This window comes from Conger conger, chromosome 5 (genome assembly GCF_963514075.1).
Source record: "Conger conger chromosome 5, fConCon1.1, whole genome shotgun sequence".
Lineage (NCBI taxonomy): Eukaryota > Metazoa > Chordata > Actinopteri > Anguilliformes > Congridae > Conger > Conger conger.
Window position 1 is genome coordinate 41799570 of NC_083764.1, and position 20140 is coordinate 41819709.

Consider the following 20140-nt stretch of genomic DNA (forward strand, 5'->3'; position numbering starts at 1 on the left):
CGTCAAATAAAAATAAGCACTTTGCTGAGGATTGTGGTCCTCTACACTGCCCCCTGCAGGTAAAAGAGTCTTATACAGTCTGAATGACTGCTGGGTGATCCTGATGGACAACATTCAGTTCTTGATTAACCTGGCTTTCACTTTTAAAAATAAGGTGAGGATACAGTAGATGATTTGTATGTAAAATTTCACTGTTGAAGTAATTCACGTGCTGTCTGTGCTTAAACTTTTTTAATTCAGTGTGTGAAAATGTTGTCACATAGTGTATTATGTGCTTTGGGAATAACACTTTCTCCCCACAATAGGACAGCAAAGAGTGGGAATAACACCTTCTCCTAATAATAATAATGCAATGGCAACAATAGTTCTGTTGTAGAATTATACTGCAGCATAAATGCAGGCACATAAAAACTCACAGTCTAGTCACCAGTTCTTCACCTTACTATGTCAGCATGGCAAAGAATACTCCTGATGCATGACAGAATGCAGGGTTTTCTGAAAAACTCAAGTGTGAGTATACACCCTCTCTCATGGGCCCCGGCCAATCACATGCTGGCTGAAATGGAAAAACTGTCCAGGAGAAATCTTAATTGGCAGTCGAGCAGGGAACGGTGGGTGGCTTAAGCCATTTTCTATAAATATATATTTTAATACGTCTATGAAATCCGTCCCAAAATAACCGTAAAAAGAACATGCCGTTCACGTCTGGTCTTTGTCTTGCGGTTTTCATAAAATCTGAAAAACAGTTTTGATTATTCCTTATGCACAATGCAAGTGAGGTTCTCTGTGCAAGGCTGCAAAACCTTGGAGCCAGTGCTCCTTTTGTTTAATAGCTTTATTTTATGTGCTCGAATAAAAATCCCCTTCTCCACTGCTAGCGCAGCTCAGGCTGAGAAGGTTGCAGTCTCTGGGGCTGGAGCCTTTTGTTTCTAATGAAATATTGCTTCTTTCTACACATATCTGTCCATCACTGTTTGTTTAGGTCAGTTATTAGATACTCGCCCAGAGAAAATACTTAAATAGTTCTCACCTCACCTCTCCTGTAGCAGTGTTTGGCTTGTGCTGCTGATTGTCTGTTGTATATTGGACTGCTGAAAAAAAACTGCTTATGCTAGGTTTTTAAACAGCTGGTTGCTGGTTGACACAGCTCAGCTGTGGAGGGGATTATTGAGACAGTTAACCCCTACTTTTTCTGATAAGTACCATTAGAACGTAATTGACCGTGCGAATCAAGACCACGGTTTAACGTCTAATCCAAAATAAAGGGTCTCCATTGGGCCACCAATACAATGTTTGGGCACAGCATAGTTTTCTCAGGTCAGCTTGGCATCTGTGTGTGTGCGTGCTCTTGTGTGTGTAAGCGTATGCCTGTGTGTGTGTGTGTGTGTGTGTGTGTATGCCTGTGTGTGTGTGTCCTCCAGCTGTAGCTCAGTGTATTACTGCTGTCAGACATGGGCCTGGTTTGTTCAATTCCCTCCTAAAGAAAGTCACATCAGACCCTACAGTTGTATTATATTATTCTTTCAAACCCAGTTATCTCTTCCACTCGACCCTCTTCTTCTGCCGCCTCAGTCACAGAATTGATTAATATTCATTTAGCCTGCGCTGCTGTACATTCTTCATGCGTGTGTTCTTTATTGGTGTGACCCTGCTACTCCGTGCTCTCGCATCCGTGTTTCAGAGGCAGGAGAGCAATGCAGAGTACGTGACAGTCATTATTTATAGGCAGCCTGTGCATCTCCTCAGCACGTTCAATGCTGCTGTAATACATAGAGAAAAGAGCGTACAGTATATCACCTTTACTGCTGCAGCTCTGTCCAGTCTTCCTGTATTCAGCAGAATTTTTTATTTTACAGTGTATCAAAAAAGGCCTTCGGGCTGGTTGGGAAAGCTCAAACTGCCTCAACATCGCACACTGTAAAATGCATCTCATTACTGCTGCATGTCTTTATTCCCTAGAGCAGGGGCTCCTCCTGAATACTGGGTAATTTGACATACCGCAACTAGAAAAGATTAGCGAAATGGTTGTTTGTGAAATAAGGTGTTGGGAACCCACCATTGCATTGAGGCTTTTCTTCTGAACAAATGAGTTATGTGTCAGTATTGAAATCCAGTCTTCTCTAATTGGTTGAGTTTGTCTTTAGAGCCTCAGACTAGTCAAAAGTATTATTCTAGGCTTTCCTATGTATAATGTTTCTGAATGGTGATCAGCAGTGGTAGATGGATGGAGTGATGGTTATGATGGTTGGTTAAATGTATACCGCTCGGTTGAGCAATTCATTAAAATGTTAATATATAATAAGCCACAGTGGAATGACCTTCAGATTCATTTGACAAAATGTTTTATTTACTCCTGTTTTCCTTCTATTCAAGTAAAATATTGTGAAAATAATGTTTTATTCTTTGTTTGCTTTTGAATTACTATCACACGTCACACCACTGTTTTCACACCATTATTTTCCTTGCCATGGATTCTTACCCAGGGGGAAGTATTATTCATTTCAAACATGGACACACTCTGACGCTATCCAGAGGAAGAACATTGCCCAAAGATAGAAACAGTAGCACCCAATCTGGCATTTGAACCTGCAAACGTCTAGTTAAAGGCATACTAATTTTAGGCCTTGAGGTGGCCCTGTTTACATACAAAAAACTTCTGTGCCCCCATTCTCGACCCCACCAGCCGACACCCCCAAGATGATTCTGGCCGTTGCAGACCACGGTGTAATAGCAATGAGCTAAGAAATCTGCGGCCTAATATGGTTCGTAAAATTGCTGACAGGAAGGTGATAGTAACGCAAATAAGCATGCATTACAACAGTGGCATGTAGAAGAGCATCCCTGTGTGAATGCATCAAACCCCTTAAGTGGATAGGCTGCAGCTGAAAACCAATAAGTAAAAAAAGTCTAATAAATACCTAATAAAGTGCTCACTGAGTGTATATTATATATTTTTGAGGTGAAAATCTGACATAGTATGCCTTTAAGGATCTAGTTTTTTAACCACAGAGAGTGACATTCTGCTCTGAGAAAAAGTGCATTGTGCTCCATACCTGCTCTGTCTGTGCTCCATACCTGCTCTGTCTGTGCACCTTACCTGCTCTGTCTGTGCTCCTTACCTGCTCTGTCTGTGCTCCTTACCTGCTCTGTCTGTGCACCTTACCTGCTCTGTCTGTGCTCCTTACCTGCTCTGTCTGTGCTCCTTACCTGCTCTGTCTGTGCTCCATACCTGCTCTGTCTGTGCACCTTACCTGCTCTGTCTGTGCTCCTTACCTGCTCTGTCTGTGCTCCTTACCTGCTCTGTCTGTGCTCCTTACCTGCTCTGCCTGCCTGCGCTTTCTGCTTTTTCGCTGTACCTGCGTGTGTGTGCTCTGTACCTGCTCCATCTGCCTGTGTTCTTTGCCTGTATTCTATAAATGCTCGGCATGTGCTCTATAAATGCTCCATCTGCCTGCTTTCTCTGCCTGTATTTCCTTTTGGCACATTGTCTTGCAGTGCTCCTTTAAATACTTTCTGCGTTGTTATTTTGCCATTAGTCACCAAGTTAGTTCACTGGAATGCCAGTCCTGTTAGGTCATTTTCACCAAACTCATACACAAGGAAACACACACATACCGTACTATCTCTCTTAATTTTTCTCTTTGCCAACAGTAGGCTGGCACTCTTCTGTGCTTCTTTTATCTTTCATCTGAAGGGGGTGACTTGGCACAGGAGCGTGCTGGCACTCTTACAAGGTTACTCATATTTTGTGCATTCTTGCTGTGGGAGAGGAGAGAGAGATGTGGAGAGAAAAAACAGAGAGAGAGAGAGAGAGAGAGAGAGAGGGAGGAAGATATCTAAAATGGCTGCCAGCTGCAGGCTCCTCCACACATGAAATGTCTGCCAAAAAGAAATGCTGCGATAATCTCAAACTCCAGCAGATAAATCCAGTAGTTGTAAGTAGTTACAACTAAACAGGAATCAATAGAATAGCATATATTACTGTACTTTAGCTCACATTAAGAAGCAGATAGAGAGTGGGTGGGATAGACAGTCAGAAAGTTTCATGAAAAAAAAGTTTCAAAAAGGGCTTTATTGGTATGACAAATTGAGTGAAATATTAGGCTTATTTTTTCATATTTTGAGCATGAAGACAGGAATCGCACCTCCATCTTTGTTGCAGCTCGCAGTGTTTGTTTTCTAGTCATCAATGGATTTTTTGATCTGCCATTTCAGCTTCAATACCATTGTTTCTTGCGTCTAGCTTCAGAGAGAATTGTAGCCAATTAAGTATCCCTGACAATATAATAGATCTTGCATGCTTTTTAAACCTGTCTGATGAATGGCCAGACCCAATTCGGTCTAAAGCCATCATGTGTCCGTAACTGTGGTCAGAAACAGGCTAACTGTCCTATATCTTTTGTGGTTTTGATGAACATGATTTGTTTAATAAGTTTAGGACATACATGTTAAATAAATTGGATTTGAATCATAATATTGCGTTCAAATAAAGAATGTCAATATTTGGACATCTGTACAGTGGCCGAGACGTGTCAAACGAACTGCATATCCAAAAAGCTTTGCAAATTCTTTTAAAAAAAAGCGCATTAAAGGAAAACATAAACAGGAAAATCACAACACCAATACAAAAGCCACAACATAAGGGAAGTGAGCAACAAGGGATGTTTACAATGAAGGGGGCGGACCATTATTGCAAGTGTACTGTTATTGGCAACACATGTGGAAGAGGAAAGTTCTTGCCCGTTTGAGAAGGAAGTGAAACTTTGTTCACCAGTGAACTATGATTAACGTTACTATGAGAAATGTTGTTGAATGTCTTTCCATTCATGCGCTTGTGTTTTTGGTTTTGGATTGTACATTTGTAATGTAGGTGAAGAGGGCATGGTTACAGAGAAGCAGGGAAGCAAGTGACATTCAGCTCGAGGTTTAAGGCTTAATCCTGTCCTTTTGTAGCTTTGGCCTGCTGCATGTCAGTGAGAAATGTTTTTGGGCCTGCAAGCATTACTGATCTTAAGGTCTTTAGGGCAAAAATTCAGTCAATTTTATTAAAAGCATCTGTTGTTACTATATTTATGCTGATTGTGGGAGCATTGTGCTGAAAAAAAACAAACTGACTTTTCAATATTTTGTATTTTAAAAATTTTATACTTGTGTGTCTCTGTCTTAGTTAGTCTCTCCCTCTTTACCTCCCAGACTGAGCATCGTCAGTATAGCCAGCTCTTAAAACCAGTGAGTGAGAAAGAGAAAGAGAATGAGACAACCCTTATCATTGCACTAGCTTCTCTTATTTTTAGCCAGTTCATTTTCACTCCTTTCAGCGGTCCACAAATTGCACAGTAATGGAGCAAGAGTATGAAACATCTGTCACATTTTAAACCTTTTTTACCAGAGCTCTACTGGACGTTAAAGCTGTTCTCGGCAGTAACGCTGAACATTGTCGGCAATAAATTCACCCTTTTCTGCAGTGCCTTCAAATGATGCAGGTTTTCTGAAATGGGGCAGTTAAGGTGGCCCTAGCCAACTACAGAGAACAGTGTGCTTGTGAGTAAGGGGAGCTAGCGAGTAGGGTATACCCTGCTGAAAAAAACAGCGTGAGCTAGGTTTTGAAATGCTTAGACCAGTTCAGACAAGCTCACAGCTTAACATGGTTTGACCACCTCAAGCTATGTTTTGAGACAGTTGGTAGCTGGTTGACTGGCTAGACCAGCTTTATGACCAGCTTGGACAAGCTGGTTGACCAGCTTATACCCAGCTAGACCAGCTTCATGACCAGCTTGGCCAGCTCAATTTTCAAGCTGGTCAAGCTGCCATAGCTGGATTTTAAGGCAGGGATACTCAAAGTAGTGCTGCTGGTTTTCATTCTTTCTATATCAGGACCTGATATCCCAAGTGAGTGTGCTCTCTGGCCAATCGGTGACATAGATAAATCAATTTAAAATAAGCTAGAACAGAAAAGCAGCAGTACTACTGTCCTTGAGGCCCAGATTTAAATAGTTAGGGCAGTGGTCCTCACTCCTGGTCCTGGAGAGTCGCAGGGTGTGCTGGTTTTTGTTTTCGCCTCAATATTAGCAATCAATTCAGACCCAAGAAACCAGGAGAGGTGAGGTAACTGCGTAGTTAACTGCTTTAATTGATCTATTTAATGCTGAGTAACAACTAAAGCCAGCACACCCTGTGGCTCAACAGGACCAGGAGTGAGGACCACTGATTTAGTGGTTGGACCTCGATGTAGCCCTGCTCATTCGCCATGAACAAAGCAGATTCATTCATCAAACTGTTTCTCTCTGGCTGTGAAACAGCATGTTGTTTATTAACAGGAGTCAGAATTGTGATGTTAAATGAAGTGGAATGAGGGCAAAGATTTAAAACACATGAGATGCCGAAACAGACGCAATGGGCCCCAGATGTTATAGCTGCTAGAACCTGGCTAGCACCTATGATGATGCGATCACAGAACTCCTTCACAGCTAGCAACAGGAGGAGAGGGTCAGTCTTGAAGAACAAGTGTACAATGAGCCATCCAGTGCTTCAGTTTGAGAGTTACAGCGTGGTGGAATTTCTGTGGTCTCACCACATTAGTGGAGTCCAGCCTATCAGATAGAAGAGTTTTTCCTGCATGAAGCAGTGGTACTTATTTATTTAAGTGGTTCACTTTAACTGAAGCCAGCGTCTTTGTAATGATCCAGCTTTGTTTTCAGAAATGGCTATTTTTTGAGAAATACCAGGTGCAGCCAAAAATCTGTAAACAAAAATAAAAGATGTATTCCTCTCTTAGTGAGAGGATGCATTCATGCATTCATTCCTCTCTTACTAAAATATGAAAGATGTATCTATCTGAGTTCCACTCATATTTTATAGTAAGTGTAACTCAGTTTTAGGAACACAACTCTATTTCTGTTTTTTTTTTTTTTTGCTTGTGCTGTAATCCTGCACAGGGTGAGGTTGTTGTTTTTTGCATGATTAAGATTACAGTATGAAGTAATGTAATACAGATTGCAAAAGCATTGAAATGAAACCAAACATATATTTGTAAAGATGTAATTAATGGAGAGCATTGGCAGTATGATTTTATATTAGTAAATCCAGACCCCAGGAGGATAGAAGAGCCGGGCACAGGGAGATTCCGGATGTTTATTCAGTCAATGGGGAAAGTTAAGGAAGAGAGAGAGAGCCAACGAATGGTAAAAATAAAGAAAAGCACTTCAGTTTTCACCCTCACGGGATCTGGACTGAAAATAATAAACTAAAATAACAAATGCAAAGGAAATAATCTGACCAGCGTGCAGCTTTTTCAGCTGGCTGGCTTCTCTGTTATCTGGCGTCTCATCTCGGCTCGGCTCTCTGCTCTCCTGCGGTTTCTCGGTCTCAGCCACCTACTGCAGAAAGAGCACACATTTTAAAAGCCTGGACTGATTGTGCCAGGTGTGTGCCTACCTAACCAATAGGCGCAGTCCTTGGATTGTCCTGCTTCCTTCCCACAAAATCCCACGTAAATATTCTTATTCGTCATTGTTATATATTCAAATCTCTTTTTCTGGATATAGAACAGAGCGTGGGGATGTTTTTATGCAAAACATGCATGACTCCAGCATTTCAGAAGCCCATTAATACCATTTGCTCCAAGAACAATTGTAATAATTAATAATAATAATTGGTTGCCACGGTTTGGTTAATGTGACTGAAGCAAGGAACATGCAAGCATAAACCACATTATCCAAAAACCTAAACAACAGACAGAACAGTTGATGTAATGACTGGACAGCACACAGACACGAATACAGAACAAGTGCCAATAGGATACTCCAAGGATCCACTAAAAAAACTGCTGAGCACAGTTTGTGATGTTTCTTGTGCAAGACAATGCTATCTGTGCCATATTAACGACTTGATTCACTGAAACATTCATGCAAATCAATTACCCAATTCTTTAATATATACCACACCCAAATAGAGAGCGTGTTGACTGGTAATGCAAAAGCACAAAACCAAGACACACGGAAACAAGTGAAAACTGTCAAAGAGGAAGAGTAATGTCAGGTGTTCTGAACAGCAGCTGGAGATCTCTGTGATGTAGGTCAGCACTAAATTTGGGAAATGTAATTACAGCTGAAAGGTCTCAGGATGTCAGTTCTGTAGCTCTTGCTTGAGGCGATGGAGCAGATATAAAGGAAAGATTGAGTGAATCTTTAAATGAGGACCAAAGAGAAATGACCTTCAATTCAACTCAGGCATTGGAAATGGGTTGGGCCCTCAAATTGCAGGTTCAATTACAATGTAATTTAATCTTATGATCAGGATAAAATTGTCCAAAATGGTATACAATCACGAAGTTGGAGTGAATGCTATTGGCACTGGTGAGTTGCACAGTGAAGGTTGGCTAATTAAATTACACTATACTGAAAAAGGGATCTTGGAGTTGAGTCTCCCAATGCACATTAATGTGAAAGGCTGGTTTTTGAGTAACGTTCACGGTGTTACTTGCTTATACAGTACGCATGTACAGTATAATACATTACATCCATCTGCATAAAGATTAATTTCATTGTCAAGTAAAATCTCTCTCTCTCTCTCTCTCTCTCTCTCTCTGTCTCTCTCTCATGTTCTCAGAAGCAGAGCAGAGCAGCAGCCCTCAGACTGGTATTGGCTCAGACCAGGAGGACAGCAGAGCTGCTACCATGGGTAAAATATCACAGCACCTTCATACACACACACTGGGCTAAAATACTGTATCTATAATGTGGTGCCATAGACTGCCTAATAGACTCTTGCTCAGTATGCAGGGCAGTCCTTCACCATATTAATGCAGGAAGCTAGCTGTGTTTGTGAATGTTATCATCCACAGGACAGCTCCTTCTTGCTAATGTCTTCTTTCCTGAAGGAAGCACAGGGAAGCACATCAAATGAACACCCATGAATACTTATGCTCCCAATATCCAGCAAAGTTCTAAAGTGTGGTGAATAATAAGGTCTGCATCATCTGCTCGTCCTTGTTTCTCTGCCCAGACACTTGCAAACTTTTTGCAAGATGCACTCTTGAAAAATATTAAATGGATGTCACAAGATGTTCTAATGTACTTAAAGGCAATGAAACTCCTGCCAAATCTCTCTTTTTTTGGAAATGTATCCAACTGCAAGAAACTAAAAATGGAAGAATTATTTTTTAGTGTTTCTCCATGAATTTGGCACAGATCTGCAAACTACGGTCCCTGCTCTCAATAACAGAGCTGTCTGATGTCTTATTTTTGCAAAACGAACAGTACATTTTCATTGGAGATACAGCAGCAGATACATGCCAGAGATGAATCCAGCACTCACACCAATTTTCCCCTCTGTCATGGCTACAGAGAACCTAGACTATGTTCATACACTTTGCATATAATTATGTAAAATGAAAACATAAAATGTACCATATTCAATAAAAAGGGACTGCTGATCATTCTGATAGACATTACAGTAAGAATTTACCTAGAGTAAACTTTACCTTAGAGTATTCCTGTGTACATAATGCTGAATATATGATCTACAGTACAGTTAAAAAAATATGAGGTGCCAGATTGATTGAGTGAAATAGTGCCAACTTGAGCTCTGTTCTAGTGTATATACAGTACGATATGCGTTGTCAGAATACATTCTTATAAGGGATGCAATGTTGCAAACCACCAGTCATATCAATGGCCGAATGTCATTTTTGATGCCACAACAATGAACTGTTTTTGTCATTCACAGATGGCCCTGATTTTCAGGAGAGCTTCATCACATCAGGAGTTTTTAATGTAACAGAGTTAGTGCAAGTCTCCAGAAGTAAGTACACCCTTTTTGCTTTGCTTGGTTTTCATAACTATTTCTATGGTTTATGTGAACCAATTAATAGTCAATCAGCTGTGAGGTGTATGAATGCTTCAATGTCAGTCTGTCAACTGATGATATTCACAAAGGAGAAAAATGTATATATATATAATTCTTAAATATATTGTATACTGTGTGTATTTCTATTTATGTGCATATTTGTTTCTTTGTATGTTTGCTATTTGTTTGTGTGTATACTATGGTTTGTGATACCAAAAGCTGCCATTTTATTTTTGTTTTAGCACATTTGCCCCTCAAAGGCATTGTTTCTCAGTGATGAGTTTTCCAAAGCTGGGCTTGTTTACATGCAAATTGGAGTCATTAGCATTACGAGCACCAGGAGTAAAATGGGGAATGAACTGTACTCTCTGGTCTTTAGTCAGTCACTGAAAAATGCTAAACTACATGATTCTACACGATGACTGCTTGCTGAATCTCAGAGCATACCTGCTGATTTGCATAGGATCAGACAGAAACTGGTACAGCTAACATCTTACTGGATATTTCAAACACTGGGAGAGGCCACTTAAGGCATTCATTGCAGAGCTTCTACAGTAAATATTGCTTATCAAACAATCAGTGACAGTCTTCCAACCCAGAAAACAGAGCTGCTAATTGTTTTATTATTGTTTTATTTTTCCTTCTTATTCCTTGTTTTCTATGCCTATAGTAGTGGTGGTCTGGTGCTGTTATTAAAGCGCATTATGTCCTTAGCATGTATTGCCCTAGGCATGTTTTGATGTTTCTTTCTTTTATTTTGTTGATTTTGGGATGTTTGCAAATGTTGCACAAAGTTATTTGTTTTGTTTAATTTGGTCATTTTGCCGTTTGATGGCTATCTAGCTGTAGATTTGTCAGAGAGGTTGCCTCTGTCCTCTCTCCCATGAGGGCTGACATTTCAACTGGGAAGACACCAGTGTGGCAGCCTTTGCCAAGTTACAGAATGCCCTGACCCAGGCACTTGCTCCGGCATACCTGACCCTCTGCAGTGGTTCAGGAAATCTGTTAATTACTGGAACTTGTGCCTTAGACCAGGGTTGAGCAGGTAGGTGGCAAAAAATGCAGACCTGTCTGACCGGAACATTGCAAGAAGCTACACCAAATTGGCAATGAGCTGCTCACTCTTCACTGACACACCCCAAGCAGTGGCTCTCCTCCAACTTCGGTGTGTCGTGAGTCCCATAATTTCTGGATGCATCTGGATCATCCGGAAAAAAGGCAAAATCAACTGCACGCCAGCACGGCAGGTGCTGGCTGGAATATATGGCTCTAAATGACAGGTTCTCCCAGAGAAGCCCAAAGAGAGGGAGAGGCTGTCTATTAATAAATTTGCTTTCTATTAATGGGTTTACTTTTGTGCATCTGCACCAATTTATGCTTTTAGTTAGTATCTTAACAAAATTCTGAACATTTCTATTGCTATTGAGCCAAATCTGTTGGGATTTGTCTGATCTTGCTAATTAATATGATGAACAAATTAGGTGGTACCCGCAGCTGTTTTATCACTCCTGGTTTCAATCAAAACAGAAAGTATGGTAATTGTCACGTCTCCTTACAGGAATGCAGACTGGTAAACAAGAGTTTCCTGATAGCTTTAATGGAGCTTAGCTTCCCACGAGCTGAGCAGAATAGGCTGTCTGAGAATGATCCGCTGACTTTGTTAACGTCTCAGAGCAAGAAGGAGAGAGATATACCAGGCCTCTGCCCTGACATTCCCTCTGTAGTAACAACTATACCTGTGGAAACACATTGAGCCTCATATCTCAATATTTTCATGAATCCGTGTGCACATTTATGTGTGAATTTATTTATGACGCGAGAAGAATGATTCTACAGGAAGGTTTTGAAAACCAGTCCTGGCTAAAACCAGTTAATGATTTTTGAAACGTTTTCGATCATACCTTCGAGGGGTTAAAACAACTAAGATGTGTTGCGGAACCCCTGCCAGAGAGGATGTTGTTTCCCAGTTTTCTACACTGGATGAACACACTGGCCAAATTATAGTACAGACGTCGCTGTCTGGAATTACCCCGGAGGGCAACAGCGCTTTCGCTGTCTTGTACCAGTCCCCAGGAAGCTGAGGGCAGATTGGTCTTCATTGTGTTCATTGCTGCAGCGTGTTGCACAGTCACAGAAGTGTCAGGGCAGTCCAAACTGACTCTTGAGTCTCACCTAACAAATTGCATGGTCATGCGCCAAATCTTCTAATAAAGCAATAAATGTACATTTCATGTAAAGAGAGGTCAGCCATAGCAAGGAAGCCTAAGCTATGACTTCTATGCCATATTTATTGCGAACATCGTTTACTTTTTTTATGGAATTTATATTGAACTCCAGTTAAGGATGAATTAATCAGGATTACCCGAACGAAGAATCACCCATTTTAATGTTTAATTAAACATATATAAGTTTTTTATATGATATGTGAACAATTATAATTTATATAATTATAAATTGAATTGCCTTACTAAAATGATTCTGCCACTCTAAATCAAAATAAAATATGAATGAATAGAATAACAGAAACACAAAACAAACTTTACCATGTTCTTTAATTTCCACACACAATACAAACAGCTGAGAGCACTCATGGATCCTACAGAAAAACATCCAAAACTAAATCCCTATTTCCTATTTACCACAATAAGACTATAAGACTATTAGTTAGTCACTTTCCTGTCACCGTCTTCCATTGACCTTAATTAGACCACCACGCCCAATTGATATCAAACAACTCCATGACATTAAAGAGCCACCAGCATATTTCACCATAGGTGCAATGTCTAAGGAGTTCCACAAGCTTCAGCTTAAAAGGCCGACACCACTGGTTGACCAGTTACTTTAACACATCATTTTGAAGGTTTGCTGGTTTAATGCTAATAAAACAGAACAATTTGTCTCCCCACTGCCAACACCCATAGCTGGCTACTTCTACATTCAGAGTACCCTCTGAATGTAGTTTTCAACACAAGCATCCTTCCGATGCCAAATTCCATGCTTGTGTATGTGCCCAAAAAGCTACATTTTGGTCTCTTCCACCTGGTTTCTTTACTAAATGGTTTTTTTGTTGGCGCATTGTTTCAGGACAATGTGTTTTCATTTGCACCATATTTTCTCTGTACAGCTCCAGTGGTGACAGGCACAGGCCCTAACTTCTCTCTGGGGGAGCTACAGGGACACCTGGCCTACGAACTGAACCCCCCAGGAGCAGGCATGAGGAGAACCCTGCCCAGCACTTCCTCGAGCGGGTCAGCCCCATACCACCACCATGTCAGACATACTCATTTCTCAAACATACAGATGCACCGACGTGCACACACTCCTACACACACGCAGAAACGCACATACGCACACACACTCCTACACACACACACACAAACGCACATATGCACACACACTCCTACACACACGCACAAACACACATATGCGCACACACTCCTACACACAGTCATACTATGCACACACAGTGCATACAGAAACACACACATCCACTCTCTCACACACACAGCTCTTTCTCCTTCCCTCACCTTCCCCTCGCTCTCATACAGGAGCAAGAGGCACAAGTCAGGATCGATGGAGGAGGATGTAGACACCAGCCCAGGAGGCGAGTACTACCCCTCACCCAGTTCGCCTGGCAGCAGTTCCCGAAACTGGCAGGAGGACATGGAAGGAGGTGAGCTCCTTTCAGACCTGCATGTCACACCTGCCTGAGGGTGATGAGCAGTGCTTAACGCTCTTAAACCTTTTCCACCATAGAACCATTCACACCTGTGCTTAATATCCTAGCACCATTTACACCTGTGCTTAATATCCTAGCACCATTCACACCTGTGCTTAATATCCTAGCGCAATTCACACCTGTGCTTAATATCCTAGCACCATTCACACCTGTGCTTAATATCCTAGCGCAATTCACACCTGTGCTTAATATTCTAGCACCAATCACACCTGTGCTTAATAGCATGACACCTTCCACACCATCCACATAATGATTATCATGTGGATATAATGCAACAAGTGCACTCTTTTATGCTGTCATGCATTGTATTAAAAAACTAATAATAATAATAATAATAATAATAATGGTGATCATCATACTTGTTTCATACAATGCATGAAACCATAAAAGGGTGCACTTTTCTGCATTAGAATGCCTTCCCTGATGCAAGACTGTCTTCTTGGGTCCTAGTCTTCTTAAGAAAGGTTATTATTTAACCCTTTCCACTTTGCCCTCTAGACAGCAATTTCCACGGATTTTGCACTAGTCCTATAAAATATTTACTGCACACACATGGTTGAAGACTTAAATTAAAGAGGCTTGTACCATTCATACATTTCAGTCAGAACAAATGTATACCAGAGCATGTACATACAGTGTACACAAGTACACTAAACTAAAATAAAAAATAACTATACACTAACTATACGCTGTCTGGCACCAACAATCATTCCATGGTCAAAGTCACTTAGATCACATTTGGTCTGAAAAACAGCTGAACCTCCTGACCATGTCTGCCTGCTTTTATGCATTTAGTTGCTGCCACATGATTGGCTGATTAGATATTTACATTAATAAGTTGGTGTACAGGTCTACCTAATAAAGTGATCGCTGAGTGTAGTTCAGCGTGTTATCGCAGGAAGTGTTGTTTTCTGGGTTATGGGTTTCCTGTGAATTCCAGAGGGAGCAGTTGTTGCATTAAACAGGCGATTCACTTGTTGGCGATACGGTCAAGGGACAGCAAGCACAGCTTCTCAGGGTTTACTGTGACCTGACTTATGAGTCATATGGGTGTGATTTTCCTGAAAGTTACAACATGGCCTTGTGTTGGCACACTCGCTCACCACATTTAGGGTTGTTGCAACAGGTTGGGGTGAGGGAGATGATGTATGGGTGTAGAATGGACAGAGAAGGTCCCCTCGACTTGTGGCCCTTTTCTGCACAAACCGGTGGTAGGAGGAGTCCTATGGGAGTGGTCAGAGGAGCCAGCCCGGTCCTGTCTGGACTCCAGACAACGTTAATGAGGTCTTTCACTGATTGCTGGGATCAGGGGAGGGAGCAAGAGGGCAGTGCTGCCAGGCTTGGCCTGTGGAGGTCTGCTGCGATGCAGTGGGGAGGCTGACACAGCTGTGTGTTACTTCAGCATGCTGAAGAGAGGCCATACTTTTACTTTGAGAATTTTAGAAAAAGAGAATGTAAGGCTATACCTTGTCATCTTTTGTAGAAACCCTTATAAACACGTTTACTCTTGACATTAAGACCTACAAACCATGAGTAAATCTGATGAAACCGAATAGCTACATTAATTTATAACCACAAACGCAGCTGACAAGCTAGCTAACCTCCAAACAATGCACAACTTTGTGCTACTTTAACTTTAAAAGCTTAAAAACTATATTCTTACTCTGAAATTGGCATGAAGATTATAAAAAGATTATAAAAAGCCAAGATGCTGTTCTACAAAATATATCTGAATGCGTGAAGCCCAAAATGAACATTTTTACATAAACAATGATTTATGTGAAATTCTTACAACTTACAACTGATTATGATAGAACAGGTCACATATAAGTAAAAAATGTTTTATCTTAGTTTAGTTAAACACAGTGATACTCAAAAAGTCCACTCTGCAAAAAGCATAGCTTGTGGATAATGATTACATCAGACCTACTACATGCCATTTTGTATCTAAACTTAGTTATTGTGGTCTACGATGGATACATTAGTTTTGATAATGTTAGCCCGAAAAAAAAGTGTAACTATTCAATTCATCCTGACATGCTCGTCTGCACTTCCTGTTCTGCTCTACACAATGCTGTAGCAATGCTGACATTGTCTTCCCTGGCCCCCTGCTGGCTACAAGTCTTTATTGCAATTGCATTCACGGGTGGAAATGGATCTAATTTATCCAGAATTACATTTTCTTGAGCACATGTATATATTTTTTTAATGTACAATTAAAAAAACGATTATATGTTGTCATTTATGGTGTAGATATTAATACATATTTTAATGTTGCGATAGAAAATCATATAAAAATGCATAGATTTTATTATCATATACGTACATATATTTATTTTTGTACACATTTCAGTTGTGCAATTTTGTTGTATTTTTGCAGTGTACCAACTTCAGTTTTTATACCGCATACAGAAAAATTTTAAGAAGCAAATATTCATAAAAAGAGGAGCTATATATGCAGCATGCCAAGTCTCATGAAAGCAGCAGAATGTTTATGATCGTCATAAAAGCAGCTGAGGTTTATTCATGTAAGTTTGAAGTGGTGCAGCTGTGGTTCTGTGTGGGTAACTCCCCTGTCCCCCAATGCCCTCTCTTGCAGGGATCTCCCCTACAGTGAAAAAGACTGAGATGGACAGCCCCTCCCCCCAGGACAGCTCTCCCCGCCTAAATTTCACACAGCACCACCGGCCGGTCATCGCAGTCCACAGCGGTGAGCCCTGTTATCTATGTACATTGAGGTCTGAAAGTTTAGTGCATTCATAAGCACTACATAAGCATTCATAAGAGCTTATGTCAATAACTGCAAAAACGCACAAATGCTCAAATAGGCATATGGTGTGTTATGTCAACATTCATGCAGCTAATGACAATACCATGACATACCAAGTGAAATGACACAATGTATGTCATCAAAGTTGACATAACACACCATATGCCTATTTGAGGTTATTGACATAAGCACTTATGAACGTTTATGTAGGGCTTGTGAATGTGCTATGTAGTGCTTATTAAGGAGGTATAAAGCTCTTATGTAGGACCCATCAAAGAAAGTGTTACCCTGTATGCACACTGTGTACATACTATAAACAATGTTTTTTGTACTTAAAATCTCTCAATCATTGTGATCGCTCTCTCTCTCTCTCTCTCACACACACACATGCACACACACACACATACTATACAATACACACACTGTTCTCAGTACATTGACACTGTTGAGTACACATGGTGTTTGACACTGTATAATAATCAACTGTTAACAGGAGACATGCAATGTTCAATATGCATGCTGTATGATTAACATAGTGTTCACTGTATATTCAATTCAATTCAATTTATTTTGTATAGTGCTTATCACAGAAGACTGTCGCTTTACAGAGTGCATGAAACATATAGGCCCTAAGCCCCCAATAGCAATAGGGGACTCCCTTAGGGGAGAAAAACCCTCAATTCACATATTCACACTCTTCAGTACTTTATACTGTTCAATACGCAAGCAGTTCATGGTCAATCCAAAGTGTTGTGTACCAACAGTATGCTACTGTATATTTCGCCGACCTTTGTATGCAAGCATTTTTATTCAGTGTTCAGCATTCAAGAGATACTGCTTCTCTTTCTTGTTGTGTTCTCTTTTATGTTCCATCCAAGAAATGTTGCTCTTATGTGAGTCTGCTTAGCTTTTACAGGGCTATGCCTAAAAGGTAGCCACAGTACATTTTTTGAGAACCAAGAATAATGTACACACACAAGGGAGCCTCTACACACTCAGTAAAGCAGCCATGAGTGACTTAAAAAGGCTGTGCTTTGGCATGCGTCAGCTGGATTAGGACATTAATAGAGACAGATTGTAGCAAATAGCAGCACATGAGTCATTTGCAAGCAAAGGTAAAGAAGCAGTAGATTTAAATAATTAATTTCACAGATGTTCAAGGAGCGCACATCTTAACTACACTTAAGCATTCCATGAAGACAGTAGTATACCTGCTCTGTTAAACTCTAGTCATACTGCTTATGACCTGTAGTTCCCTGCAGTCCAGTCTTACTTGATGATGGTATCAATGCTTGCAGGTTGTACAATGTTCTGAATGTTTGGAGTGCAGAGAATCAGTGTGTAATGGTGTCCCTCCTTCCCATCCAATGCAGGAATCTCCAGGACTCCACACTCGTCATCTTTGCACTTCCCCACCACCTCCATCCTGCCCCAGTCGGCCGCCTCTTACTTCCCCCACACCGCCATCCGCTACCCCCCGCACCTCAGCTCCCAGGACCCGCTGAAGGACTTGGTCTCCCTGGCCTGCGACCCCTCCAGCCAGCAGCCCGGCCCGGTGAGTATAGCCACTGGCTCCCCCTGGTCATATGCCATGGTACTGCACTGTTAAACCCTGGCTGACTGTCACTAGTGCTTCCAAGCCAGGGAACCATACTACGTACTGTAAGTCTTTTAGTGATTGTACCACAAACAGAGCACAATTTGAGCCAACCGTAATCCTGTGACCCAACAGGTGGTGTCTTTTGTGTTTATTCCTGCCATAACCTTCACACTGCTGAGCGATTTGAAAATTTTGGGGGAAATGAACAAGTTCTGCCATCCCCTTTCCATATCATATCCTCCTGATGTACAGCGGAAAAAAAGGAAATTTAAATTTGTTTTACAAAATGCAATTGTCTTGGACGATAAAGCATTTTCTAAAATATTATCCATTTTGTTTTTATTGAATGTCCTTTGGAGTGTATGTTTCATCATAGTATAATATATGGCTCTGGAGCTTAAGAGCAGAGACTCACATCTCCTACAGGGGAGAAAAATGAATTGCTGAGTCTTATGAGGATATGATGTTGGTGTGATTTATGTGTTAATTACTAATTAATGACAACTGGGGCAGGGGATCCTTTAATGTCTTTAATGAGTTTCCTGATGCACAAGCACAGTAAGTAGATGAAACAACAACAAATGTCTGCACTGTGATTATAGATGAAGACATGAGCTGATTCTCTTTTTAGAGCTGGTGGGTGGGCCCCACTAGAGAACATTACTGCAGATGCGTAATAATGAAATAGGAAGCATGGAGAAATGTGGCTTTCTCAAATTGTTGCTGTGCATTTGTAATAGCCAGATACCCCTCTAGGGGAAATGCTATGCTTTGATTTCACGGAAAGAGGGTAAGCTTTCTCATGGTCATTGCCGGTGTCAATGCCGCCTGGCAACGACTTGTTGCTATGACCTGTTGACCTGCAAGGCTTTGCATGTGCACCTCTGTGCGGGGGTGCATGTTCCCAGATTAGCGTTGACGCTTGTGTCCGAGATTTGTATGTCTACATATTCCTTTTGTGTGTGCGTGCGAGTGTGTGAGAGTCCTCCTGGAAAAAAACTACTCAGATCAGCTCCCAACTCAACATGGTCTGACCAGCTCAAGCTATGTTTTGAAACAGACAAGCTACCAGAACAAGCTGGTTGACCAGCTCATACCCAGCTAGACCTGCTTTTTGACCAGCTTGGCCATGCTGGTTGACAAGCTCATACCCAGCTAGACCAGCTCATGACCAGCTTGACCATCTCAATTTTTAAGCTGGTCAAACTGGCAGAGCTGGATTTCACACCGGGGAGAGCGTGTGTGTGTGTGTGTGTGTGGATGAGCATTACTGCGATGGCAATCTCTTCCAAGCATGAGCTTGATCTCATTAAGCTATAAGATCACTGGCAAAGTCCACTTACAGGAAAAATGCATTGTGTGTACTACACTGTATCTAATTTCTTCCACAGAAACATCAGCAGCTAAAAAAGTGATATATCTGTTCATTCAATATGGCTGCGTTAGATACAACTGTGTTCCTTCCTTCCTTCCTTGTTACTGTGGAAACTGTGCTGCTGAGGCTTATGGGAGTGAAGCCCTGCACTCAATTTACTCAGGAATATTCTCAATAGAGCGTAGGGAAAAAAATTGGTCTGTGAGTTTTATAACTTGTCTAAAGTCTAAGACTGGCCCTGAAACTGACCACACAGAGGAACAAGTTCAGTAGTGCTTATTGCAGAAGTTGGGGCAGCACGGGAAGATCGTTCCAGACCCTATTTGGACTGCGATTTTCAAAACATACTTGACTCTGCAAAACACCAAAGATTTACACAGCACATTGCACCATACCTCTCCATAATTTCATTTATGCTGCTGGCGTGAACTTGCACCATTCCTTTGAGGCTCTGAAGGCTTGTTTTCATTTCTCTCTATAGCAATGGGCAGGTTTGTCTAGCTGTCAGTGAGGAATGACTCCCCCATTCCCCAGTCTCCTGTCATTGGCCTGCAATGACAACACTTGGACAAATGCCAAAACTCTCACGACAAGAGCACTCAGACGAAAGCCACCCTGCTGAATAAACAGCTCTAGCTACATTTTGAAATAGCTGGTAGCTGGTTGGCCAGTGGTTGACTCTACATGGTTTAGTTGGTTGACCAGTTCAGACCAGCTCACAGCTTGACATGTTTTGACCAGCTCAAGCTATAACCAGCTACTAGCTCAGACAAGCTACCAACACTAGCTGGTTGACCAGCTCAGTTTTCC

General features: G+C 41.3%; 1 protein-coding gene across 3 annotated transcripts in view; it reads left to right on the top strand.

Annotated features, from left to right (window-relative positions):
• The window catches only part of LOC133128013 (nuclear factor 1 C-type-like), an 84371-nt gene that overhangs the window by 46464 nt on the left and 17767 nt on the right, over positions 1-20140 (top strand). For all 3 annotated transcript variants that reach the window (XM_061241211.1, XM_061241213.1, XM_061241212.1), the window contains 6 exons: positions 8608-8679; positions 9727-9801; positions 12971-13094; positions 13395-13519; positions 16185-16295; positions 17729-17910. In XM_061241211.1, the coding sequence (XP_061097195.1) occupies positions 8608-8679; positions 9727-9801; positions 12971-13094; positions 13395-13519; positions 16185-16295; positions 17729-17910 (689 nt within the window). The remainder of the gene's footprint in view (positions 1-8607; positions 8680-9726; positions 9802-12970; positions 13095-13394; positions 13520-16184; positions 16296-17728; positions 17911-20140) is intronic.